We start from the raw sequence: 26,069 nt of genomic DNA on the forward strand, positions 1-26,069 counted from the left end.
CCTGCCAGTCTCTGGGCAGCACTGCGGTCAGAAGCTCCTCTCCTCCGCACACGCAGTTTGTTACATGAGCCAGGATGGCCCTCTAAAACAAGCCTTTTACAAAAGGTGGTTTTATATCTTAAAATTGTTTAGCTCAGTGATTCTCAAATTCTGGTTCGTTGATGATGCAAATCCATGATAAAGTTTCCAGGTCTCACTATAGGAAAAAGTGAAGGAAAAAAAGAAAAAAAGGTGATGTCGTTTCATAAAGCTATGTTTACTTCAATTAACTACTACGAGGTAAAATTTCCTAACTGTTTGGTAAATGTCAGGTGCCATGTGAGGTACTTTGCAGCATCACCTCACCGAATCCTCATGACGTCCCTGTGTGGTCGGGACCACTGTTAAAATCCCCATTTTTAAAGTTGAGGTGAAATTCATGAAGCATAAAATCAACCGCTTAAAGAGAACAATTCAGTGGCATTTAGCACGTTCACAATGTTTTGCCACCACCGTTTCTATCAAGTTCCACACATTTTCATCAGCCCCAAAGGAAACCTCATGCTCCTTAGGAAGTTACTCCCCAGCTCCCCATCCCCCCGTCCCTGGAAATTTGGTTTCTGTATCTGCGGCTTTATCTGTTCTGGATATTTCATGTAAACAGGTTGTATCATATGTGGCCTGTTGTGTCTCGCCTCAATTGTTTAGCATGATGTTTTTGACATCCATCTATGTTGTAGCATGTGTTGGTACTTCATTTCTTTTTATGGCTGAGTAATAGTGTGTTGTATGGACAGACCACAAAACCCCCACTTTGAAGAGAAGGAAATTGAGACTGAAGGGGATAGTCCCAGTGGACCCATGATTGAAGCCCAGGCCACCTGACTCCGGAGTCCAGGAGTTCACATTTTAGTCCCTGCGCTGGTCCACCTCTCCCGCTCCTGAGTCGAATATGCTTTCCTTCACAGGGAGACAGTGATAGTCGATAGCAGCTCTTTGTATCAGATGCTAAGCTTTCATCCATCCAGCCATGACCTAGTAAATGTCTATTTGCCAGGCATCGTCCTAAGTCCTGAGATATAGCAGTGGGTAAAACAAACAAGGACCTCCCATGGTGCTTCCATTAGCATGTGTGCACGCTTATAGGAAACCAGCAATATGCATATAAATGAACAAGAAAAAAGCAGGCAGGAATAAATATCAGGAAGGAACTAGATGAGGAGATAGAATGGGTATCTGCTTCAGTGAGGTCGAGAGGCCTTGTCTGACAAGGGGCTATCTGATCCGAGACCGGAACGGCAAGAAAAAGCCCGGCCTGTGAAAGCAAACAGATGGGACAAGAAGGTTGCAGGCAGAGGGAGCAACGAGTGCCCAAGGGCTAAGGCAAGAGAGGGAGAGCCTTGTTAAAGGGCACGGGAGGCTACGGGTCTTCCTCAGCCGTCCGTGGGAAACTGAGACAACAGAAGGAAGGTGGAAGCATAGTGCAGTGTTGGGGAGCTGGCGAAGACAAAGAAAGGAGGAGGGGGCGACCACGAGGACCTTGTAGCGACACTAAGGAGTTTGGACTCCTTGGTGAAATAGGAAGTCGCTGGATCATATTAATTGAGAAGGTGACGTGATCTGTCATTTTAAAACAGTCACTCTGGCTCTCATGTCAATAAAAGTTCTAAGAAGGGCAGAGGCGGGAGCAGGAAGATCCATCGGGTGACCTTGGCTGAATTTCAGAGGGGAAGTGATAAGGCTTGGACTGGGTTGCTGTGGCTGGAATGGAGAGGAGGTCATGTTCAAGTTATGTCTTAGAGGTGGAATTGTTAGAACACGTTGATGGATCGGATGTGAAATGTGAAGAAAAGAGGAGTTGAGGACGAAGTCTAGGTTTGGCTTTGGAAACTGAGTAGATGGTGATGTTAGTGACTGACATGGAAAAGATCAGGGGAGAAGCAGGGTTTGCAGAGAAAAGTCCAGCTTTCTGTTTTTGGACAAGCTGGGATCGGGGGACCTTTCAGACTCCCATGGATGGATGTTCAGCAAGCAGTGCTTCTGGATGTCAGAAGCTCCGTGGAAACACCAGAGCTGGACATGGGAACGTTAGAGCGCTTGGGATACAGCTGGTTTGAAAGCCACAAGGCTGAGTCAGATGCTGGGAGGGCCGTGGAGTGGCAGATCAGGCCTGAATCCCAGGACAGCAGATGTCCCAGCCTCTGGAAGCTGGAAATAAGAAGAGGAGCCCAGAAAGGAGGCTGATGAGGCCTCCTTTGTTCCCTATTTAAGATGACCCACCCAGCATGCTATTTCATGCTTCCTGATTTGTTTTTTTCTCTTTATCTAATCACTATGGTGCACTCTCCCGCGTGTGCCCATGGTCGCTCATGTACACGCACTCTCTCTCTCTGCCCCCCTCCCTCCTCCCTCCTTCCCTGTCTTATCTGTTTCCACTGGAATGTAAGGCAGGGTACTTTCTGTTTTGTGTGCTGCTCTCACCAGTGCCAGGCACGTAGCACTGCTCAGTACGTCATTGTTGAGATGATTTCTTGTTTTATCTCAAGACTCTAGTGTTATAGTTTCTTGGCGCAGAAGAAGGAGGCTGCAGAATAAGCTGAAGCCTGTCCACTAGGGCAACAGCTCATGCTAGGAGGTGGCCAAGGCGACAACAGGCAGTAGCCCAGACAGGCGAGGGTCAGAGTCCACCGCTGGCAGCACACCCTGCAGAGATCCAGAACCGCTGGGCACCCGACTTCCCAACAGGGCATAGCTGAGTCTAATCAGGAGGTGAAGCCCAACCGCAGGAGACCAGGGCAGCCGCCGGGGGTAGTGGGATCTGCCCTCAGCCCAGCAAAGACCAGAACTCTGTTCCCTGCAGAGGAGGCGAATAAGAACAAGGCACACAAAAAAAATTTCCCCCGAAAAACAAAAAAAACCACCACCACCACAACAAAAATCCACACCATATGCTGAATGCACTGATGGGCAGAGGTCCAAGCCCTGGGAGGGCAGCAGGCAAGGGCAGGTTCAGGACTCCTGGAACCGCAGCCACGCTCAACCTGCAGAGCTGCCACGAGGGGGGAAGCATGAAGGGCACAAGAGGCCACTGGGCGCCCTGGGCCATCAGTGGGAAACTGAGATAACAGGGGAGCTATCGGGTCAGCCCTGGGGCATCCAAAACACAGACCCAGGTTACTGAAATGCCAAATGTCCGAGAAAACTGCAAACTAGGCCCCCAACAGCTGGCTCAGTGGGCAGGGGGAGAGGGCTGTGCCCGCTCTCGGTGGTTCTGAGAGTCTGGTCCTGGCACAATGGCTCCAGCATTGCCTGGAAGCTTGTTCAAAATGCAGATTCTCAGGCCGAGCCCCAGACCTGCTGAATCAGGCACCTGGGCTGGTACAAACCCCCAGCTGCTGCCGCCGCCACGGACTGAGCCCCAGTGAGAGGTCAGGGCACGGACCCGGAACCACGCAGATGCCAGTGCTGCCTAACAGAAAAAGAGATGCATTTTTTTTTTCACCTCTGTTTGCTTTTATTTGCCATTGCCAGTCTCAGTAACTATTTTTCCTTACAATTTTCATTTCATTACTTTACAAAGTGCACATATTCATTTCAGCAAACTTTTTGTTTGAACAACGGAAACATTGCTAATAGTGGTAGCTAGTACGGCCGCTATGCTAAGAGCTCACCCTCTCCTGTGCCCTACCGTTCCCACGCGGACCCTATAAAACCAGAACCGACATCGTGCCCATTTTTACAGAGGAGAGAGTTGATGTTCAGAGATTAAATAACTTGCCCAAGTCCCCCAGCTGGGGAAGTTAGAGCCAGAGGTCAAACATAATATATGCTTCATGGCAAAACTATATCTTAACCACTCTGTCACTAATGGGGTGACACAGGAAAACCTAAGGCATGAACGATGAGCCTGTGATGGGTTAGAATCCTTCCTACCCCTCTGGGTGACTTCTCTCTGGGAGGGTTCTACTCTTCCCCAGGCTGCTTAGGTCTCCAGCTCTTCTCAGTCTCCTGGAACTGCTCATCTTGCTCAGAGCCCGTTCTCCTGCCAGGCTTTCCCTTTGCTGGGTCTTCATGAACTTGAAGGCCTGAAAGCGCGTGCCTGCACACAGAGCGAGACCCGGGCCTTGCTTAGCAACCACACCGGCCGAGGGAAAGCCAGTCATGCCAAAAGGAAAGGCTTGCTCAGGCCTCCAAGTCTTTCCTGAACTTCAGAGGAGGCCAGAAGCAGAATTGACTTTCCTAATTCGACCTCTCTGCGCTCCTTCTTAGACGTCTCTATAAATTCTAGCTGGCAGAGAATAAAGACATCCTCCAGGCCTCCCTGGTCCCTTCCAAGTCCCACCCAACACGCAAAGCCTTTTGCACAGGAAATACATTTGTTCCTTAGGGAGACGCCCACAAGGATCCTTTTTATACCAAGGATGGGAAACTCACAAACTTGTTTACCATCAAGTTATGACTCAAAGGCATAATAACCGCAGTTTCTTTAACTGAACACTCCTGAATTTGTCACCAGGATATGCTGGTTGAGAATTCTCATGGGGATCTTGGGCAACCCACATAACAGTCTTTGAATCTTAATTTCTGTATTAAGTAGGCAGGGTTGGTAATGTCCCCTTTACCTAATAAGGCTGTTTATTTGTTTATTTGATTATTCACTCAAAAGCCATTGCAAAGTAGTTTGGTATGGCTCAAGAAGCAAAAGCAACCCCAGTCACAGTACTTTGAAAATGTTGTGGTGCTACAGAAATGAAAGTTTAAAAAATTTTTTTATTTGTTGATTTTACAGAGAGAGAGAGAGAAACATCTGTTTTTTTGTTGTTCCACTTATTTATTCATCCACTGGTTGATTCTTGTATGTGCTCTGACTGGGGAAGACATTATTTTACTGCCAAGACCAGTGTGGCAGTCATTAGTATTCACCAGATACTTCTGGCTCGCCTCCCTCCGCACACTTGGTAACAACATTTTCTGGCCCCATTGTGGTTGAATACCAATGAGTGGCACCTGGTATTGGCTTCGCGCTGAGAGCTTTAAACATGGCCTTTCTGGGCTAGGACATGTGATTGCCGGTTTGAGGCCCTCCAGAACACTGTTGTCCACTGCTATGATCGCTGGTGAACATATGATCGCTACGATCACTTAGAGACAGTGGCTGCTCCATCAGCCTGGGTCCCCAGGGAGGAAGTTGCTGACCCCAAAATGGATGGCCATGGGTATGTAACATAAACAAGAAAAAACTGAATGTTGTTTTAAGACGTGGAGGTGTTCTGTTATTGCAGTATGATTTATCCTGTCTTGATAGAGACAACCAAATTAATCAACCAATGAGCTGTATCATTGATAAATAATTACTGTGACTCTTCTTCTCTCTCTCTCTCAGTGGCTGGTTAAGTGTGAAGTCATTTTTAAAGATGCATCAGTCTTCAGAAAAAGGAATAGCTGCTAATACCATACTGAGATACTACTTTAATCGCTTTATGAGGTAGGATTATTTGTATAATTTCTCAATTTACTACTGCTGTGCAATTACTTCTGATTTTTAAATTCTTTAATCCCTTTTGAAATAACTTTTGAAGAAAAGTAAATGGAGGGAGATAATTTTCTTTCTTAAATGCAGTTGGTTTTTGCTGGTTTAATGGCTTTTGCCAGTGGAGAGTTCCAGTTTTAATGGTACTTGTTCTAATAAAATTTGAGCTATCTTAAACCAGCAAAAACATCCTTATTCCTTAAGCTGATGGGCAGCAGAGTCCTGTCAGCATTAATAAACATCCTGTCAGATTTTCATGGAATGTATATTCATCAGGAGAATTTGTATGGCTCCTGTAAATTGGTAATAATTGGATCCTGTAAATAAGAGCGTTAATGGTAATGATAAAGGCAAAATAAGATACAACCAGGAGACAGGCTGGCTGATGGCTTGGGACAATGGTCATTCTGCTGAGAAAGAAGCAAGGTGACGATGTTTACGAATGTGTGGTTGGTTGGAGCTGAAGGATGACGATATTGGGACAGAATATGAAATCAGTGGGACAGCAGAGTGGCAGGTATGTAATAAGACAGTCTAAGTTTAGGGAGAAAGTGACCTTCGACTTATGTAACCTAACCTCTCCATTTACATATTTTCTACATCAATTAGTTGCTTAACTAGAGGCCACCTCTCGTTCCTCATGGCCCACACCCTTCCTGTCACCCTATACTGTCATGAAATAGGGAGGGGAGGGTTGAAGCAATCTTCTGGGCTAGCAGGGTAGACGGGGGAGGGCTGACCGTCGCTTGCCAGCCAGGCTTGTGTTCTGGCTCAGTCAGTCACCAGCTGCGTGACTTTGGGCGAGTGTCATGGCCTCTCTGTGCTTGAGTTCTCTCACCTCCAAAACAGAGAGAATAATGGCATCACTTCATTGCACTCCCATGAGGAGTTAAATGAGATCATGGATGTAAAGCACTTAGAAAAGTACATGACACACAGTAAGCCTTTACTGTATTTACTGTAATAAATGTAAGTTATCATTATTACTATCAATATCGCTATTTAAGTCTTTTAACTTTCCCTGTAAATAGGTTAAGAATGAGTGCAAGCCAAGGCAGGGACCGTTATTGATTGGTTTTTATCAAGGCTGTGTGCTTTCATCCGAGCCCTGTTAAACCCAGCCCTTGTCCTGGGAAGGACAGAATGCTTCGTCTGCCAGTGTCACTTGGGTGTGTGGCACTGGGTCAAGGAGCCTGTCCTGCCCTGAGTCTTCAGGAGGAGAGGGAATGGCGTTCAGGCTGAGAGTTCATAGGGATAAGATGGGGTGGTTAGGGTTTGCGATGGGGGATTCAATGGCACGGTGGGTTCTACCTGGTAAACTTGCCTCAGAGGAAAACTCCTGGAGCTGGGATTGAGAAGCAAGGAGTGTTTCACCCGGCAGATAGGGCCATGATGGGGGGCAGGGGGAGCTCAGGGTGAGGGGTCAGGGGGTGGTGAGGCATTACAGGGGCAAGATGGCGGCCAGGACCCGGGTGAGAACAGTACTGCACGGTCTGAGCAGGAGAGCGGGATTTGGAGCCGCTGTTGTCAGTGGGAATGGAGAGAGGGCAAGACAAGGACACTGCCATTTCCTGGCCTGAGCGATGCGGCAGATGGTGGTGGCGTTCTGGAGACAGGGAGGTCTGGGAGAGTTCCAGGCTGGACCAGGAAGAGAAGGAGTCCAACCTGGGACAGCACTTTTGACAACGGAGGGGACTGTTACCAACCCACAGCTTTGGACTCGTCCTCGTCAAGGTAAAGCCCGTGAAAAAGGAGCTGTGCTCTTGAAGGTCCTCATTCATGCTGGCAAACTCTCTGCTACTACCGTGTTTTGCCTGTATAATGTGCACTTTTTTTGGCCCAAATTTTTGAGGGAAAAATAAGGATGGGCATTATACATGGGTAGTGCCTGAAATACCTTGTGTCTGTTCTCGTGTTTTGTAATTATTTGTTACATAAAATATCTTGTACCATATACTTTCAAAAATAAAGGCTCAAATTCCTTTCTAATACAGAAAACAACTATCTAAATATAAATTAAAAATCAAATTAAAAAATTAAAATGAAAGATTTTTTTCCTTGGAATTTTGGGCCAGAAACGTGGGTGCGCATTATGCACGGCAAAATATGGTACTCAACTACAATTTATTACTTGCCAGCTTACCTCCAAGAGGAGCGGCAGTACGATCATTAGTTCACACCCTCTTTCTGTAGTTATTGAGGGTCTGCTCCGTGCTAGGCACTGGTCTAAGCCCTAAGGATTTAGCAGACTATTAGGTGTGCGGTGCCTTCTGGCATGGGGATTGCATTCTGGTGAATAGAGAGGGACAATAAACAAATAAATAGGCAGCATCCCATTGCAATGTGCAAATAAATTTATAACAGGTCAGTGATGTTAAGTGCCACAAAGTGAATATTTGGAGAAGGAAGTAAGACAGGGTCTTCCTCTGTAAGGGTGGTCAGGGAAAGTGACCTTTGTCAAGAAAAGTTCTAAGCAAAGAAAATGCTCGGAGGGAAGAAAGGTCCATTTAGGGGGAACCAAGTATGAAGGTCCGGAGCGGGGAGCACGCCTGGTGTGTTTGGAGAACCTCTAAGAGCCCGAAGGTGTTGGACTGGAGTTAGAGGAACGTGGTCAGAGAGGCGGGGGTGGGAGGGGCTTATTGTGCAGTGGGCACGTTTACATGCTACAGGGGTCACTCCCTGCAGGGCAGAGGGGAGACTGTGACTGGGCAGGGGCGGGAGACAGCGGACCAGCCGGGAGCTACTGCGCGTCCTAAGAAAATGCAGAAGCCCCACTTCAAGGGGCCAATCAGCACAGAGAAGTTCTCATGGGAAGGGAGGAGAGTAAGTGCTCCAGACCCTTAAAGCTGTGGCCCTTTCAACTAGGATCCACATTTAAACAGTGAGGTTTTTAAAAAACCAGGCCGTGATAGAAACGTCTGACTGTAACAGATGGGTATGCCCTACGACCAAGAGGCCCCTCCTGCCAGTCTCAATTCGCACGCGCGGGGCACCTTTGCTAGAAGTTTCTTGTGGATTCTCGCGCAGACTTTCCATGTATTTATACGCACTGGCTTTTTAATGACCAGGACTGTGCTATGTTCTCTACTATATACACTATTTTCCACACAGCTCTCTCCACTTCAGGGTTTTGCATGGGCATACGCTCTTTGCACGCAGGGACCCGCCTCCCTGGTTTTAAAAGTTGCCCGGGGTGGCGGTGTGTGGGCCGGCCATCATGTATATAACCTGTCCCCGTTAATGAGCCTGGAGGTCATTTCCCGGTGTTTTGCTATTTCAAACAATGATACCATGCTTGTATTACGTACTTATACAATTTGTGAACAAGTTTGCAGGTCAGTTCCCACCAGTGTGATTGATAGTCTGAGAGCCCTGCTTCTCGAACCCCCTCAACAATGGCCAGGATTGCACGTTTTCATCTTTGAAAACCCAGTCTGACTTCAGATCTTTGACTGAAGCACTTGCACATTTGTATGACGCTTTTGATGTTTCAAACGGTTTTCTTGTTGATCTCATTTAATTCTCAAAACAATCTAAGGAGGCAGAAATCCTCCTTCTCCTTCAAAGAATCGAAGAAATCATCACCTGTGTGTCCCATAGAAGAGGAAACAGAGAAGGGATATGATTTTTCTCAGTGTCAAACCATGTAGACAAAACCAGAACTCATGTTTCTTGTTCTTTCCCCTATAGCCTCACTCCTCGACTCTCTCGGCGCACCTGGCGGCCCCCGCCCCACCCCCACAGCCCCGACTCAGGCTGCACTTTCACAAGCGCCCCAGGGAGGGCTGTGGGTAGTCGGGTGGGGGGGGGGATGCTGACTGTACCACGCTCCCCTCTGTGGACATCTGACCTGAGCCCTGCTTCTGGCAGGAGCAGGGGCTAACTCACTCTCCCCAGGAGGGGAGGAGGCAGGCCGTGGGCAGGGAGGCCCGTGGGAGCAGCTGCTGGGCAGCGGGTCAGCCTTTCACCCACGGAGGGCCCTGCGCTCAGGGAGGGCCCAGCGCCCAGGGAGAGCCCAGAACCCAAGAGGATTCAGCACCCAGGGAGGGCTTCGTGGCTGTTGCCTGAGCTGATCTGTCACACTCCGGTGCCCTGGCTCTCCTCCGACTGTTCAGCAGTTCCAGCCCTGCTCCCGGCTTTTCCCTGCCCTCCTGCACACTCCCCAGGAAGGACTTTCTCCTCGTGGGGAGGAAGGGAGGCAGTTGGGTCTGGGTCCTAAGTGCAGACCAGAGCCAGGTGCTGACCAGGACGCTGAGGGCGCACCCAAGCAGTCCCGCCCTCCCCCCTGTCACACCCTCCCCCCGGCCCTGCTCCCCCACCGAGATGACGGAGGTGCTGCTGGGCCATGTGCATTGCCCTTAGTTGTACGGCCCTGAGCTTCTAAATGCAGTTTTTAGAAAGAGGCCTCTGAGCGTGGCCCACCCAGGTGGCATGGGCCTCCCTGCCGCAGCTCCGCTGGAGCACTCTGCCCCCGGGCTGTCCGGTGAGGAGCCACCAGGAGCCACCGGACCCGGGGCCCCTTGAGCTATGCTGCCACTTATTGCAAAGACTTAGTAAAAGAAAAGAGAATGCAAAATAACCCAATAATTTCTTATATTGTTTACCTGTTAAAATAATAAGATTATGGACTTATTGGGCTAACTAATGTGTATCATTAAAACAAATTGTACCTGTTTCTTTTGACTTTTAAAAATGTGGTCACTGGAACACTAGGGGGCAGATATGGGCGGAATCATACTTCCATCGAACAGCGCTGGTCTAGACACTGGGAGCCTTATCCGTCATCTTCGTAGCTGCTTTAAATCCTGCTTGGAAGGAGGTCGGGTATGAGGGAAGGAAGGAAGAAATAAATCAAGGAAGGGAGAGAGGGAGGGGGTGGAGGAAGATATTTTCATCCAGGGAGGCCACCTGGGAAGGACCCGAACTGCCGGCAGGTCTACCGCTGTGAGGTAGAGCCCCCTGGGGCCAGTAACGCGAACTGCCCTGAGCTACAATTTCCTCATCAGTAAAACAGAGGTAATAGTTACCCGACAAGAGCATTCTGAGGTTTAGAAGTATCTAAAACATCCCCAGCTCAGTGGCTGACAGGTGCGACTTGCTCAATGAACAACAAATGGTGTTTGGCATCAGCAGCTCCCGAGCCAGCACGTGGTTGGTGCTCATGAAACGGTTTTGAACCACGAGTGTTGGAAAGCATCTTATTTGTTGCCGAGCATCTTATCCCCATTTCTATGTTCCCAGCGAGGGGACCGAGCAGGCCTGCTGCGGAGTCACCTTCTCTCACCTGGCTCTCTTTGCCAGGTTGCAGCCTCTTCACATGTATTCCGTGTGCCTGTTGGTTGGAGTGTTCTCCCTTGTGCCTTGGGGACCCGTCTGGGAAGTGCCTAAGCTCCACCTGGACAACTGCCGGCAAGCGTGGTGGACGAATGTGCTGTTGCTAAACAACTTCCTGTCGGTCCGGAATGCGGTGAGTCCCAAGGTGTTGGCTGCGAAGGGCAGATGGGCGCAAAGGCGGTGTCTCATGTCACACGGTTCCGTGAACTTCCCAAGGGCCAGCCGGAGGCACCTGGTCCCCTTTCTCCTGGCATGTTCCCTGGAGTACCAGTGATGCTGCAGGCAGGTGGGCTGCGGGCAGGGAGGCTAGTCTCTTGTGATGGAGGGGCGGCCACTATACCAGGCTTGGCAGGGGCAGTGGCTGGGAAAGCGGAGGAGGAAGCAGGGGCCTGGGCATGGAGAGGCCAGCCATCTGGGTGCGTGTCCTGAGCGCAGCTGGCCCTGCTGCATCACTGTTCCTGTCCCAGCCCACAGTGCCCCAGGAGAAGGAGAGATTCTTCACCTCCACACAGAGAGCCTGTAATAGGATGGAACATTGCGCTGCGCCCTTGCCATAATGGGTTCTATTCCATTTCAAGCCAGATCTGACAGAGCAACAACATTTGCATACACTGGTCTTGGCTGCTCCCTAATGCCCTAATTTCCTCGTGCTGATCCTGGAGCCAATGCAAGTGAGAGAGCTGTCACTGCATCATGTCCCCGACTTTGCATGCGCCTTGCACGAGCAGCCGAAGAGAGGAGCACTGCGGTGAGGCTAACGGCGCACGCAATTGCTTGCCGACGAGACGCTGCCTTCCGCGTGCAAGTGCCTGGCAGCTCTGACAGGGCATGTGTCACCATCTCACTGCCTTCCGCTGGGCCTACGCCTGTGACACGGCCCCATGGAGGATGCAGACCAGCTTGGGCTGTGTCACCTCTCTGAGGTCAAGCTCACCTTAGATCCTCGGAAGCAGAGGGGCGAGGGCTGTCATGTCTGAGTCCTCACACATTTCCCTACCCTGGAACTTGTCTCCCCCTGGGACAAGGCAAGCTGTCACTTCTGTCGGGCAAATCTGGTCTCCCTTGGATGGAGGGGGTGGGTGGGGAGGCCAAGGTGCCTTTTATCGCTGAAGCCCGGGGAAGATCGCCCCCAGGCACTTCCACGTTGAAGGAGAAAGACAGGTAGCTGCCTCCTTTCGCACACCCATGGACACAGCCCGTGGAATGATGCGGCTTGGGCCAGGTGGCCTCATGTCAGTCATGCGCGGGAACGCTGGGTTTCCCACGTAACTCGCCTGGAGCTAGACCTCCATTCTAAAGGGGCGCATCCTCTTCTAGAGCAGGGGTGTTGGGGGGCGGCAAGGCAGGAGGTGAGAACGGCAGCGACCCTGCTGACTCCAACCACCCCATGACAAGAATTAACCCTTGCATTTGTGTAACATGATAGAGTTTAGTTCCACAACTGTCCTCGGAGATTAGCTATTATTGTTTTTTGTTTTGTTTTGTTTTGTTTTAAACAAAAGAGAAAAATGAATTTCTGTGGTGGAAACGGGAGCCTAGCATCCAGGCTTGTTACAAAGATTAGATAAGGTCAGGTATGTGAGGTATCTCTGACTCAAAACTCCCTTCTCTTCCCGTGGAAATCCCCCTGCTGGCCTGCCGAGGCCCTTTCCCCGTCCCGGCGGGGAGGACAGTGACAGGCATCCCGGTCAGGGATGGAGAGAGGTCACCTTTGCTCTCTTTTCAGTGCAACGGCTGGACGTGGTACCTTGCCAATGACTTTCACTTCCACCTCACGACACCGGTGTGGATCTTCGTCCACAGAAAGTGAGTCTTATTGGGGCACGTCTTCTCCTTGTGTACCCTTTCCCACAAAACTCTAAGCGAGCGCTCCAGCTCTGGGGAGAGCCGCTTTGAACATGGAGGCGACGAACTTCTCAGAAGAGTTTGGGACACAAAACCCTCCACTGTTTATCTTCTTCGGCCTCCTCCTCCCATCTTTGTCCCTCGCAAACCAGTCTGTGTTCTTGCAGAGTTATGATCAGCGTGTTCCCCATGGAATTGTTCTGATAAACATTTCCCCCTAGTGACCTGCATACTTGTCAGTTTCAGGATTAACCACTATTTTGATGATTGGGCATCCAGATTGCTTCCAATTTTTCATGATTACGAATGGCACCGCAATGTCTTGGAACACACTGCTCTTTCTCTTAGTTATTTCCTTGGGGACATATATGCAAGTGGATTTACTAGGTCAAAGGGTAGGAACAATTTTGTGACATATTGTGAGATTGCTCTCCGGAAAGAGTGAAGTAATTTACAGCGCCCCAAGCAATCCATCAGTATACCTGCTTCTCCATGTTGGAGATTTATCACCTGAATTTTTGTTAGTTTTAGGAAAGTTCTAAAATAAGGCCTCAATAATTCATGGAGAAACTGACAGTGTGTGCATTATCCATGCCATATTTTAAAATATTTATTTTTCTCTTTTGTCAAATTTACGAGCATTGGAAAAAACATTAAAAACCATTAGGATGGCCCTGGCCAGTGTGGCTCAGTTGGTTGGAGCGTCATCCTGTAACTGAAAGCTTGGGGTTCGATTCCCGGTCAGGGCACGTGCCTAGGTTGCGGGTTTAGTCCGGGGTCTGGACCCGTGTGGGAGGTAATCAATTGATGCTTCTTTCTCGCATCGCTGTTTGTCTTTCTCTCTTCATCTCTCTCTAAAAAGCAATGAAGTGTCCTTGGGTGAGGTCACGCCCCCCCCCCCAGGAAGAACAACAAAAAACATAAGGATGAAGAGAGGGGAACACAATCACCCCAGACCCATTTCCTCCCTCAAGGAGACATGAATGCACTGTCAATATTTTGATGTTTATCCTTCTGACCTTTTTCTGCACAGCTTTTTCTGCATGAAAAGATTCTGCATATACACGTTAGTATCTTTCTTACTAACAGTGAATGGCATAAGCATTTCCTTTTTGGATTAGGGCCCATCCCAGTGACCTCATTTCACCTCAATTACCTCTTTAAAGACCCTGCCTCCAAATAAAGTCACATTCTGAGGCACTGGGGTTAGAATTTGGGGAAACACAGTCCAGCCCCGACAGCCTCTACCAGGGACTGTTAGTTTAGGGGTGGTGGTAGTTGGCTAGTGACTCCTGAGAGGTGCGGCAGATTGGGCTCACAGGCCCCAAAGAGCTAGACAAAGGTTTGCCTGGGCGACTGTGGGTTTCTATTAGATGGCCTGTCGGGATGGTTTACCAGCCAGCTAGGACAATCAGTTCCTAGTACCTCCCTGTGCCACACCTGACCTGCTTGCATGTTCTCTGGACTGAGGAGACATGACCCTGGGTCACCATCTTTCTTAGCTGCTGTGGAAGACAGATTTCATTTCCTCAGCCACAAGCCTGCATTCTCCAAGAGTGTGACTAGGCAGCTACATTGAGCTTTTAAATGAAGGTAGGGATAAGAGGTAGGCTTTTATTTTTTCTTTAGAGAATAAACTAGCATTTAATGCCAGTCTTTTAAGGACGGCGCTAGAGGGTCTGGCAGAAGGCATGGTAAATACACATACAGCATTGCTACCATACCTGCCCTGCCCACACTCGCTGCAGACATGAGAAATCAATCACAGCACCACTGGGCTAAGACTCCACCTCCATTCCAAGCATCAGCACGAGACTAGAACTGGCACTCTGGATGAAGCTCATTTTCTCCCGGGATCACTGTGGTGATAAGGGAACGGTACTTTACCTCTTCCTCATGAAGAACCACCGCAACTGCAAGCAGAGGGATCAGGTTGTCAAAGGCACCATCCAGGTGGGGCTGTGTCTCGGGGGGGCTTATACCTGTGTGTGACATTTCCACTGCAGGGCCTCGTGGTCCCAACCCTCAGGATTCCAGGACGGCACAACCAGACAGTGCCTCGCCCTGAGCCCCTGTCCCTAAATCTCATTTCCTGCCCCAGAACCCCCTACATATTACAGCTGGGACCCCCTCAGAAACCTTTGCTGTCTTACACATGCACCACCCCAACATGTGCAGGAATTCCTTTGCATGCGGTCACCCTGCACCCACGAGGGATAGAAGACAGTAGAAAAACGCTTCCCTCCTTCATGCCTCCCCAGGATGGTTTTCAGCTGTATTTCATGAGGCTCTGCAGAACATTCTGGAAGACTTGGGCATTGGCCGCCTTGATGGCTCATCCTTGCACTGAATTTTCCTGCTTCCCTGTTGCGTGGTCGCATCCCTCACTTCCCCACATGAACTGCTTGCCCCCAGATATTTGTCTCGGACTCTGCGCCTGGGCCTGGGGTGGGGGCCTGTGCCCCCAGTGTCCCTCCCTGCCTCTGACAGTTCATTTCTCTCCTAAATCAACCACCACTATGTCTGCGTGGCACTTCACAGGTGACAAGGGACATTCCCAAGCCTGGTCCTATTTTGAGCTGTACAGTCAACTTCCGGTTGAGGCAGGTGAGGATGCCTTTACTATCCCGTTCTGGATAGGAAACTCAAGTTCGAGGTCCTGCCCAGGGTCATGCAGCTAGTCAATGGTCAAGTCTGAAGCCTAACTCCGCTTCTCCAGCTCCAGCCCAGTCCTTGTCCCACCCGGCCACAGCTGCCGCCATGCCAGCCTCTCCCCAAGGCAGGCTTAGCCTTTGGTTTCAAGTCTTCTGCAGCCACAAATTTTGCGGTGAAGGAGACTGAAGAGCGCTCTTGTCAATGTCCTCTCTTCTTTGCAGAAGTAAACATGTCCTTGTCCTCCTCGGGGCCGTGCTGTTCTTGGCATCCTTCACTGCCACTGCTTTGCTCACACTGGCTCATGACCTTCCCGTGGCAGCTCCATCAGAAGCCAGGTAACTGCGCTTCCCAGCCTGCCCCACTCGGTCCCTTGCCTGCCCCGAGAATGGCCAGGACCTCCCAGGGAGCGCTGGGGAGTGGAGGCCAGGCTGTGTGCACCGTGCACAATGGCTTGTGGAAACACTGGGTGGGAAGGACTCAGCCCCGAGGAGAAAGTTGACCGCACTTTTGTTTCCAAACTTCTGAACATTTCAATTTGCACTGGGGGTCCTCTGACCACTGAAATGCTTCTCAGAGGAAAGGAGCGCCCCCGCGTGGCTGTATGTGTTTCTCCTCTGGAGGCAAACGGCTGCTGGGAGGCTCTGTTGTTGGATGGAGAGACAGAAAGTGAGGGAGCTGGGGTTACCCCTTCACAGTCACGGGCTACTAGGTGGCGTGGGTGTGAATTGAACCTAGGACCTCACACACTATGCTGTTTTGCCTCCCCGATGAGGTATATCTAACAATTCTTCCTTATAACCACCCTGTGTATTATACAGGATAAACCTATGCAACTTACCTGCTAATCTATTCTCAATGCAGCAGTCAGTGATGCAGACAAAGATCAGGTCCTGCCAGTCACCTGCTCAAATTCCCCCAATGGCCGTCCACTGCTCTCAGAGCAGAACCCCTGTCTGACCGCATCCATCACTCCCCGTCTTGCCAGTTCCTGGGCCAGCCACCCTGGCCTCCTTAATGTCTAGCCACCCTCCCTCCTCAGGGCCTTTGCACGTGCTGCTCCCTCACACTAGAATGTTTTCCCCTTGGAATCGAGATCTTGGCAGGGCCCGCTCCTTCACTTCTTGCCGCTGTCTGTGCAAATGTCACCTTCTCAGAGCAGCCTTCGCTGACCACCTGGTGCAAGAGCCCAGAACCACCCCTGGCACAGGATGTGCTCAATGTGTATTTGTGAGTGAGAGGGATGGATGAATGAATGAATGACTACACCCTAGGCCTTTTAACCCGGGGGGCATCATGCCCTTCTGTCACATCATTGGCCTCTGTGGGCATGGCCAGGTGACCAAGAGGAGGTTTGCTATTGTCTTGCCCAGTGGTTCTTAACTTTGGATGCACATGAGACTTAACTTGGGTGCTTAACCCCATGGGGCTTTTAATTCCCACCGATGCCCCCCAGAAAGCACCATCTCAGACCAGTAGAATCACTGGGGTGTGACCCAGGCCACCAAACTCTGGACAAGCTCCCAGGAAGAGATCTACTTCTTTCAGAAGGAGTTCACATCTGAGAACCACACTGCTTGAGTCATCCTGACAAACCGGCCACCAAAAACAACTGTCACATTTCCTTGGGATCCAGGGTGGAGGGGCCTGAGGGGATCTGGAACCTTAGCAAGCCAGCCCTGGCCTGCAGCAAGGCGGCGACTGAGGACATGAACAAGGCTGCCCCAAATCCCACTGTGCGCTTGCTGATGGACTCACCAGCCACCCAAGAGGCTCCCTTTCCCTTGTCCAGGTCAGACACAGCCTTTTGTCTTATTTCCTTGTGTTTTTCAGTGAAAAGGCAACCGTGCTGTATTTCTTGGAGTACTACACTAAGCCCCACTGCCGATTCGGGCCATTCCTCGTGGGTGTCTTTCTGAGCCTTTACATGCATCAAAACCACCAGGCAAACATCCTCAACACCAAGGTAAGATTTCTTATTCCATTTCATTTTCATTTAATAATAATTCAAGAGCCGTGACAAAGGACAAGACAGCACAGGTCTTGTGTCCCCTTGACCCAGGTTCCCCACTGGTCACATGTTACATAACTACAGTACATGGTCACAATCCAGAAAATGCCATCGGTCCATTCACGGCTCTCAGATCCGCGAGTGTTACGCGTGCTCCCTTATGTGTGGGTGGGTAACTCTGTGTAGTTTGAGCACGTGTGCAGATTTGTGTAACCACCTCCGCAATCAAGGCCCAGATTCCTCTGTGTCCATGAAGATGTCTACCTCTAGTTAGATGGCCACTAACCCAAACCTTCTATTTTAGAAAAATGTGGGTATTGGTTGAGGTTTGTAACTAGACGCCTAGAGAGACAGCAATGTTACAAAACATAGAGGTCAGTGTACAGACATGAATACGCCCCGCCGAGCGGGCATGAGCGGCACCTCTCCCGCCCGCAGGTGCAGGCTGCGCTCGGCTGGATTTGTGCCCTGGCCACCCTGTTCGCGGTGGTCGCTGTGGCGTACGCAGTGGACGACACCCCGGGCGCCCGTTCAGCTGCCGTCGCTGTCTACCAGGCCCTGCACCGGACCCTGTGGGCGGCGGCCGTGGGCTGGGTCGTGTTTGCCTGTCATGAAGGCTACGGAGGTACGACGCTCGTGTGCCTTTAACGGTCACAGGTGTGAAAACAGTGTGTACAGAGGGGCTCCTATTCGCTGGTGAACGACTCAAAAACATCCCTTTGCCTATATCCTCGGGGAAAACTCCCCACAGTCTCTGTTTCAGACTTTCACACTGTGTTGTGCACATGGGCAGGTTCGGGAAGGAAAGTTTGCGGTCTCTCCAGTGAAGTTGGTTTAGAAGTTGGAAGGTAACAGGCAAGGTCATGAGAAAAAACCCCGCGCAGGACACCAGAGTTCTGGTGGCGCCCGCCCAGCTGGCCTCGGTTTACTCCTCTGCGGGGTGAGACTGCACAGCCCCCAAGGTCCCCTCCGGCCTGTTCCTGTTGAGCCCAGTCCTCAACATGTAGGAAGTCAAGCAAAAAGGGGGGTTACATGGGAAGAAAGGAATTTTCCCGGGTCATGTGACTGCACCCTAACACTGCTCCCACCTGTGACCATGATCCCGAGCATGGGTCATGGGTCTCAGAACATGAACAAGTATCCCCCTGGCCTGGCACAGGCCGTGCGTGGTGGGGTGGCAAACAGCACAGTCTCCCTTCTAACATGGAAAGTCCTGCTGGAGGGAGAGCAAGGGGCTCATGCACGTTCTGATTAGAGGGGAGGGACTTCGGCTGAGTCAGAGGATGAAGCAAATGTGTAGTTTCATCGTTCCACAGGAGCGAGTAAATACTGCCAGTCATCAGTCCATGGGGGGATGAGGGCTCCGTGCATCCAGGGGACCGACAAGCCCTTTGCTTCACCCTTGGGCATCCTTTGCGTCATTTGTCTTTGCCGTGTGTGTTGGCATTAGCCTGTCACAGCTACTGGTGCAACCGATGTCCTAAGTTTGTGTCTCCAACACTCTTTGAAGGTGTCAAGATTGATTAGGAGATGTAAGTGGGAGGTGATGGGTTAGATACATTTGAGAAAACGTGGGTCCACTTGATGGCCTTTAGGAAAGTATATCTAGAAAATAACATCTGGAGAAGTGTTTGACTGAGACTCTCAGGGCAAAAAGGGATGTCGATGGCTCGGAGCACCTTCTCCATCCTCTGCGGCCGGCGTCAAAGCCGACTGTGCTGGTCTTGTTCTGTTTGGGGTCATATTCTGAGGAGTTGCCCTCGCTCCTCCTCCAGTTAAAACCTCTCTGTGGTGCCCTGTCACTGACAGCCATGGATCAAACTTTAACAGTAGATAGACCCATTCTAAAGGAATAGGAATTCTTTAGGATCCAAATGACAGAGTATTTGTTTTGAAGGGACCTAGAAGTTAACTGAAAGCAAGCTGCCCAATACTGGATGAAGGGTCTGAGGCTCAGCGATATTTTAACTGCCTCGTGCCGAGGCTCAGCAGCTTGTGTGGCTGCACCTTGAACTAGGCCCCAGGCCAGTGGAAGGACGGTGCACCTTGTTTTATAGGCAGAACGTTTTGTACTCAGTGGTTGTAACCACACTAAAAGTCAGCTGACTGCAAATTCAGTATCAGCATCTTGTACTTTTTCATCTTCCCGCAATGGGAAGTTGGGTGTGACCTTTTTTTTTTTTTTTTTTTTGCATTGTCTTAAAAATTATGATGAGTGAAGACCTCCCCAAAAGAAGTCCACAGACGTAGGGGCAGCACCCAGTGGGTGCAGCGAGGACACGATACCTTCACAGGCCCCAGAGGGGCTTGCAGCTCGGTGACTCAATGCCTGTTCCCTTCAGGTCTGGTGGGCCAGCTGCTCTCTTGCGGCGTCTGGAGCTTCCTGGCCAGCATCAGCTACGCTTGCTACTTGGTGCACCCGATCGCCATCATCCTCTACAACGGACTTCAGGAGACGCTCATTCATTACACGGACATGAACATGGTGAGTCCGCATCTCTGTGTGGTGTCACAGCTGTTCTCTTCGGGCAGCAAAGCAGCCTGTTGGCTTTGTTTGAAGCCTGGTGCTGTCCTCGCTGGGACCTGTTCTTTGTTTGATTGGAGGGAGGGCTGCAGCACAGGATAGTATCTTTGCTTTATTTATTTTAATTTTAATGGCTAGGGCGGTTTGTCTACAGATGCATTTCATACAGGCAGGACAGCAGACATTACAATCCGAACACGAGAGGACTTGGACAGTGAGATTGTGTGCGATCTGCCCCCCTTTCTCTCCAGTTCTACCTTTTCTCTGGACACTGCTTGCTGACCTTCATTGCTGGGCTGGCCCTGACGATCTTCATCGAGAAGCCGTGTCAGAACCTGAAGCAGTGCCTTCTGGGATTGATGCCCGCAGGGCCAGGGACGGTCTAGTAAAACCCCGAAGAACAGAAGACCCTTTATTGGTGATGAAGGACAAAAGCAGGGGCAGCCTCGTGTATGTAACTAATGCTTGTGTTCCTGAAAACGCATGTGAATCCGATGTTGTGAATGTTTATAGTCTACAACTTCTCTGTGTTTAATCTATAAGAGTTCTGTTTACGATGTAAAAGAGTTCTATGACAATCTTTTTAGTAGCATAATAGTTACCCTTGGATGTACTTAGCAAAAAAAGAAAAAAGAAAAAATTCTGGGTATCTTTGGCCTCATCCTGTATTTATATTATTTTCTATATCAGTGATCATAGGGAAACATCAAATACAATGAATTGAATGCAATTGGGGTTAAAATGCTTGTTTTTCTTAATAAAATCACACTGTGTAGTTTTCCTCATCTTAATAGTTTTTGTGTTATTATAATACCTTTGTAGACTTGTAACTTTTTCTTGTATCCTCAGGATGGTGTGACTCACTAATGTGCACAAGTCTTCCAAACATTATTGTTTCTACAACTTTGTCCCTGAGTTAAATTGAATCTCCTCCCAAAAGATATGAAATTCTTCCCTGGCCAGGTGGCTCAGCTTGTTGGAACATTGTGCCAAACACCAAAAGGCTGTGTGTTTGGTTCCTGATCAGGGCACCTACCTAAGTTGTGGGTTTGATCTCTGGTTGGGGCATGTATGGGAGGCAGCTGATCGATGTTTCTCTTTTTCTCTCATGCAAAAACATATCCTTGGGTGAGGATTTACAAAAACATATAAAATCCTAATTCCCCTAGTATATTAGGGTGTGGCTTTACTTGGAGATAAGGCGATGAAGTTAACTGAGGCCATTGGCGGGGGTGTGTGTGTCTGGCCCTAATCCAATATGACTTGTGTCCTAAAAAGGGGAATCGGGACCCAGAGACAGACACGCACAGAGGGAAGATGATACGAAGACACCCAGGGAGAAATGGCCATGTGCCAGCCAAGGGCCCGCAAGGGTGGCTGCAAATGTCAGGAACAGAAGAAGCAGGGAAGGACTCTCCCTGGAGCCGCCCAGGAGCACATGGGCCTGCCGACACCTTGGCTCTGAGGACTGCTACCTGGCAGAATAGTGTGGTGATGTATTTCTGCTGTTTTCAACCAGCCAGTCTGTGGTTGGTTGTTCCAGCAGTCCTGTAAACTAATATAGTCCCGTAGCGGAAACTCCCAACAGAGAGTGAGGAGACCCTAGCACGTGGCTTCTGTGCCGACCCCTCGGCTTCTAGCGATGGGACCTAGGGACAGGGAGAGGCTCCTGAGGCCAGATGGAGAACCCAGGCTTCTCCCGAGTGTGTCACCGCACGCTAACCTTCCCTCTTCCCACGTCTAACATTGCTTATAACAACCCTCTTTGTGTATTTAATAACTCAGAAATTCATTCATAATCATGGGGATACCAGGAGCTTCTTAGCTGGGATGCCCCCAGCTGTGTATGCTCTCTGCCATCAACTGGATATTCAAGGAAGACCACTGAGCTGAAGGATTTGCAAACCTCAAACCCTTCAGCAGAGCAATTGACAGTGAACCTTGGGGAACGAGACACATGTCCCTGAGGCCTGGTCTCTTCTGCTGGCCGTTTGACCTGAATGAGGAGACAAGTCCTACCCTGGCTGTTCGGTCTGTAACAAGAAGCACCAAGTTGGGTTTCAGGGGCACCCCGAAGTTCGCTGGGTTCCCCGGGAGCCCCCTGGTGCCCGCTCTGGCACACGGGCTCCCCACCTCCCTGCAGGCTGAAGCAGGCCCCAGAGCAGACCCTGCCGGTCGGCGGCATTTGGAGGAGGAGCAGGGCGATCCAGCTGGCCCCCAGCGGGAAAGGGCTCGCCTGCCGGCATCGCGGGCACTCAAGTGGCCAAGTGCTTCGAGGTAGGAGGCTACCGACTCGGGGGCCCTGGAACTAGTTTCCCAATGACTGGTAGAGCCTTCGAAAGTTCTTTTTCTAAGGAGAAAAGTTCCCTCCTCATTATGACAATTTCATAAAACATAAAGTGGGGACAGAGAAGTTCACTTTTCCTCTAGATTTTGTTTCAATGCAGAATTTGATACAGAGTTGGAGATTCATAGACTGTGGGGATCTTACCTGGACTCTGAAACAAACTGTAAAAAGACATATAACATTTATGAGACCGTTAGACGTTTGAACACGGCCTGGGGGTTCGATGATATAAGGGACTTAGCAATTTTTTAATGTGATAATGGCATTGTGCTTATGTATTGTTTTAGAAGAGTGCTTAACTATAAGAGGCATATTGAAGTATTTATGGACAAAATGATTTAAAAAATCTGGTATTTACTTCTAAATAACAGCAGGAGGAAGTGGGATAGAAGGAACGAGATTGGTGATGTAGTGATAAATTTTTAAGTTCATGGGACCTCATTATACTATTTTCTCTATTTTTGTACGTGCTTGAAGTTTGTATAATAACAAAACCAAACAAGTTCCGAGAGGGAGCAGGGTGAGCATAGATAAGCGTCCACTGCCGGGTGCCCCTTCTTCCTAAGTCTGCGGTCCACCTTCCAGCTCCACCCACCGCCCTGTGGGTCGGATCCGGGACGCCCGCAGTACAGAACCCCGTCCCGCAGGGAGATGCGGGGCCCCAGCCCTCCCCGGGTTCCCCAGGGCGGTTTTGGGAGTATCCAGGGCTATGTCGCTTGCCTGGCGCACATCTTGCTATTTGCTTCGTATGGAGCTCGCTCTCCGCAGCCTCACCTGCTCGGCCATCATGACTGCTGGGAGCTGCAGGCTGGGGCCAGCGTCCCCGTCCTCGGCCATGCCATCCTCCCAAGCACTCCGCCTTCTCCCGTGAGTTCTCCCGGCAGGATGTGGGCTGGGCGGGCTTGGGGCTGGGCCACGGTGTCCACTCAGAGTACAAACGGTCTCCACAAAGCCCACAGTGGAGAAGTGCCCCCTGCCCACCCTGTGCCGCCCATCTGCTCTCATTCAGGCTTTGGGTGCTCATCGCGGTCTTACACAAACCGCCCTCACAGATTTCCCTCGTCGAACGGAGGTCCATCTTCCCTGGATGCGCTGAGTCTATGGGCGTCGGGATGGAGGGCAGCCCTGGACTGAGATTCAAAAAGAAAAACGAAACTTTCACTATACAATATCAAAGTCCCAGTGGGCGCAAAAAGAGGGCAGCGTGTCAATAATCGAGAATGACAGTCCTTTGTTAGAACATGTGCAAAGAGTAGCAAGAAGGGAGACAGGCAAGGTGCGGTGGCTCAGGCATGGAACATGGGCATTGGAAAGGGGTTTCTCCCCTGTTTTGTTTTAAGCAGAATCAGATTTGGTGCTGGCAGGTGCTTTAGAGATGCTCTGCTCAATAACATCATTTTCTGTGGAATTTTTTGCTGATTTTCAAAAGAAATTATTTTTTCAATTACACTTTGCATTCGATATTATTTGGTATTAGTTTCAGGGACCGCCTTTTGCAATGAGGCAGCTGAGGCCCTGAAAGGCTGTTACCTGCTTCTGAGGTCACACACCAGGCCACGGAGCCAGGCCCAAAGCCTGTTCTTCCTGTTCGTCTCTATGGGCAGGACTGGGGAGCAAAATAAAATACATGCACTTATACACAGACAATGTATACAGGTACATGTATACATACATACAGGAATACATATTCATATACATGAACCTGTCTTCTTTCTTCCCAGATTTTCTCTTTAACAAAGGGTTGAAAAATCAGTATTACCTGTCTCAATGATTTCTCTTACCTCCTCTGTGCGCAGAGCATTGATGAAGCAACAGCCATCAAAGCAAAGGTGTCAGTCCTGGGGAAACACCGGAATGTGGCAAACCTCCATCACCTTTCCCGCTTTGGTGGGAGAAGTCAGTTCCTGGGCTCTGCGCCCTTTGATTTGAAGAAATAGACGTCTGGACTCCTGAAAGCTTCAGCTGCACATGTTCAGCAGGCCACAAGAGGGCAGCACTTAGAAATCAGTGCAGGCCCCCCCTGCCCTGTTGAAATGCATGGGAAACTTCCTAGAAAAATTGGACTGTTGAACTGTGAATTACAAGTCAAAGAGTATTCATGGTTTCCTCTTAAATGGCCAGCCTAGAAATTTAGAATGTCATGAGGACCAGAACAAGCTTCCACTCAATCCTTTTGGAAATGTAACTATTATTTCCAATCTATGCGATTTTCAAGTGAAAATAACAAACATCTTTGTAGTGATTTCCCCATCCTGATTTCTGAGGAACCTGAAGTGAACCTAGATTTCATTTATTTTTCAGTTGGTAAGACGAGGACTGCCTGTCAGACTTGACCTCAAAGTTCTTGGGTCTTTAACACCCAATGCATCAGAACCAGCTGAGGGTCAATGCTGGACCTCCATCCTTGGTGATGGAGGTCTCTTTGGAGGATGCTAGCATTCCTGGGTCCGAGAACAGCTGGGAGAACGGCCCAGCTCCAGCTTGCTCTGCGGTCCCGGGACTTCTGATCAGGGCCGACTGTGGGGACACCAGAGATGGCATGAACCTAAGGGTGGACATGGAGCCCGCACCCTGTCTGGGAGTGAGGAAAGGTCCGAGTGCCTTCTGGGACCACTTTGGGACTAGATGCTCCAAGACTCACTACCCTGTGGCATGGCTCTGCTCTCAGACTGACTGCCACAGTCTCTTCTAGAAGCTTCATGGGTGCCTCTTTGGCTGTTGAAAAGAGTGTCACCGCACTGTGATAAGCTCTCCTTGGAACCACAGGGAGACAAAAGTGCAGAGAGACTGGGTGGCACTGGCTAAGGCAGAGCCCACGGAGCCTATTGAAGTGAATCCTTCTCTACAGCGGGGTTCCCAGACCAGCAGCAGCAGCAGCACCTGGGGGCTTGTTAGAGATACAGATTCTCAGTCCGCCCCACAGAGCTCCGGGGCCAGAAACTCTGGGGGCAGGGCCAGCCATCAGTGCTGCTGCAGGCCCTCAGCTAACTCTGGTGCGGGCTCAAACTGGAGAAGCACCAAAGCAACAATTAAGCAGAAATATTCATGGTTGCAAAGCCAGCTGAAGCTTGAAGTGGATTATAGAGGAAATGAGAACAAGAAGATGGAGAAGTAAAAACAGAAGAAAAAAATTTTCAAGCAAGTGTAGAGTGAAAGAGGTTCCCCTCCCGTGCCTGGTGTGTGAGAAAACCATGGGGTATTACCAGCAACTTAATTCCCATCCAGAGCAGCGATTTTGAACGTGTGTGCCACAAGAATTTTAAACCACGTGATACCTGACTGTTCAGTCAGGGACACTGACTTCTTTTCCCTTAGATTGTCAAATAAAAAAAAAATGACAACAGTGAAAACAACAATTGTCATCTGGTGTGAATTAACCAAAATTACATCTATTATTTTGGTCAGATTGGGAAAAGATATCTTTTTTGGTGTGCCGCAGAATTTGAGTAGTTTGTGTGTGCCATGAGATGGAAGAGGTTGAAAATCACTGACCTAGAGCTTTTGGCCCCTGCTATGTCGAATTCACTGGGCTAAAAACAGCTCTTGTGGTAATGACCTTCCACTCAGCTACCGGGACAACCCCTCGCTGCCTAACGCACACAAAGTAATCAGAGGACTGATGAAAATCTTTCAGGTCTATTGACTATGAAAGCCTTCCAAATGCTGTACCTTCCAGAGAGTTTCTTTGTATGGGGACTTCGGAGTGTGGAAAGGTTATCTGTCTCCTGAGCCAGAGGAATGAAAGGAAAACAAAAGCGAGGAGTGCCCGGCCGGCCGCAGCTGAGGCCCACGGTGGCACGATGCTGGAGCTGCTCCCGAAAACGTGCCCATGAGCCTGGAGGCTGAG

At 49.9% G+C, this 26,069-nt stretch overlaps 1 protein-coding gene across 1 annotated transcript in view; it reads left to right on the plus strand.

The window, feature by feature from the left end:
* Positions 1–20,272, plus strand: part of LOC129078596 (O-acyltransferase like protein-like) — a 44,733-nt gene extending 24,461 nt beyond the window's left edge. Inside the window, exons 9-16 of the mRNA XM_054583376.1 lie at positions 5,363–5,464; positions 10,811–10,976; positions 12,570–12,649; positions 15,565–15,678; positions 17,174–17,306; positions 17,790–17,976; positions 19,694–19,836; positions 20,127–20,272. Of these exons, the coding sequence (XP_054439351.1) occupies positions 5,363–5,464; positions 10,811–10,976; positions 12,570–12,649; positions 15,565–15,678; positions 17,174–17,306; positions 17,790–17,976; positions 19,694–19,836; positions 20,127–20,261 (1,060 nt within the window). The 3' untranslated portion in view covers positions 20,262–20,272. The remainder of the gene's footprint in view (positions 1–5,362; positions 5,465–10,810; positions 10,977–12,569; positions 12,650–15,564; positions 15,679–17,173; positions 17,307–17,789; positions 17,977–19,693; positions 19,837–20,126) is intronic.
* The last annotated feature ends 5,797 nt before the right edge of the window (positions 20,273–26,069 follow it).

This window comes from Pteronotus mesoamericanus, unplaced genomic scaffold (assembly GCF_021234165.1).
Source record: "Pteronotus mesoamericanus isolate MK-2021 breed Mesoamerican mustached bat unplaced genomic scaffold, CSHL_Meso_final contig_74, whole genome shotgun sequence".
Taxonomy (NCBI): Eukaryota; Metazoa; Chordata; class Mammalia; order Chiroptera; family Mormoopidae; genus Pteronotus; species Pteronotus mesoamericanus.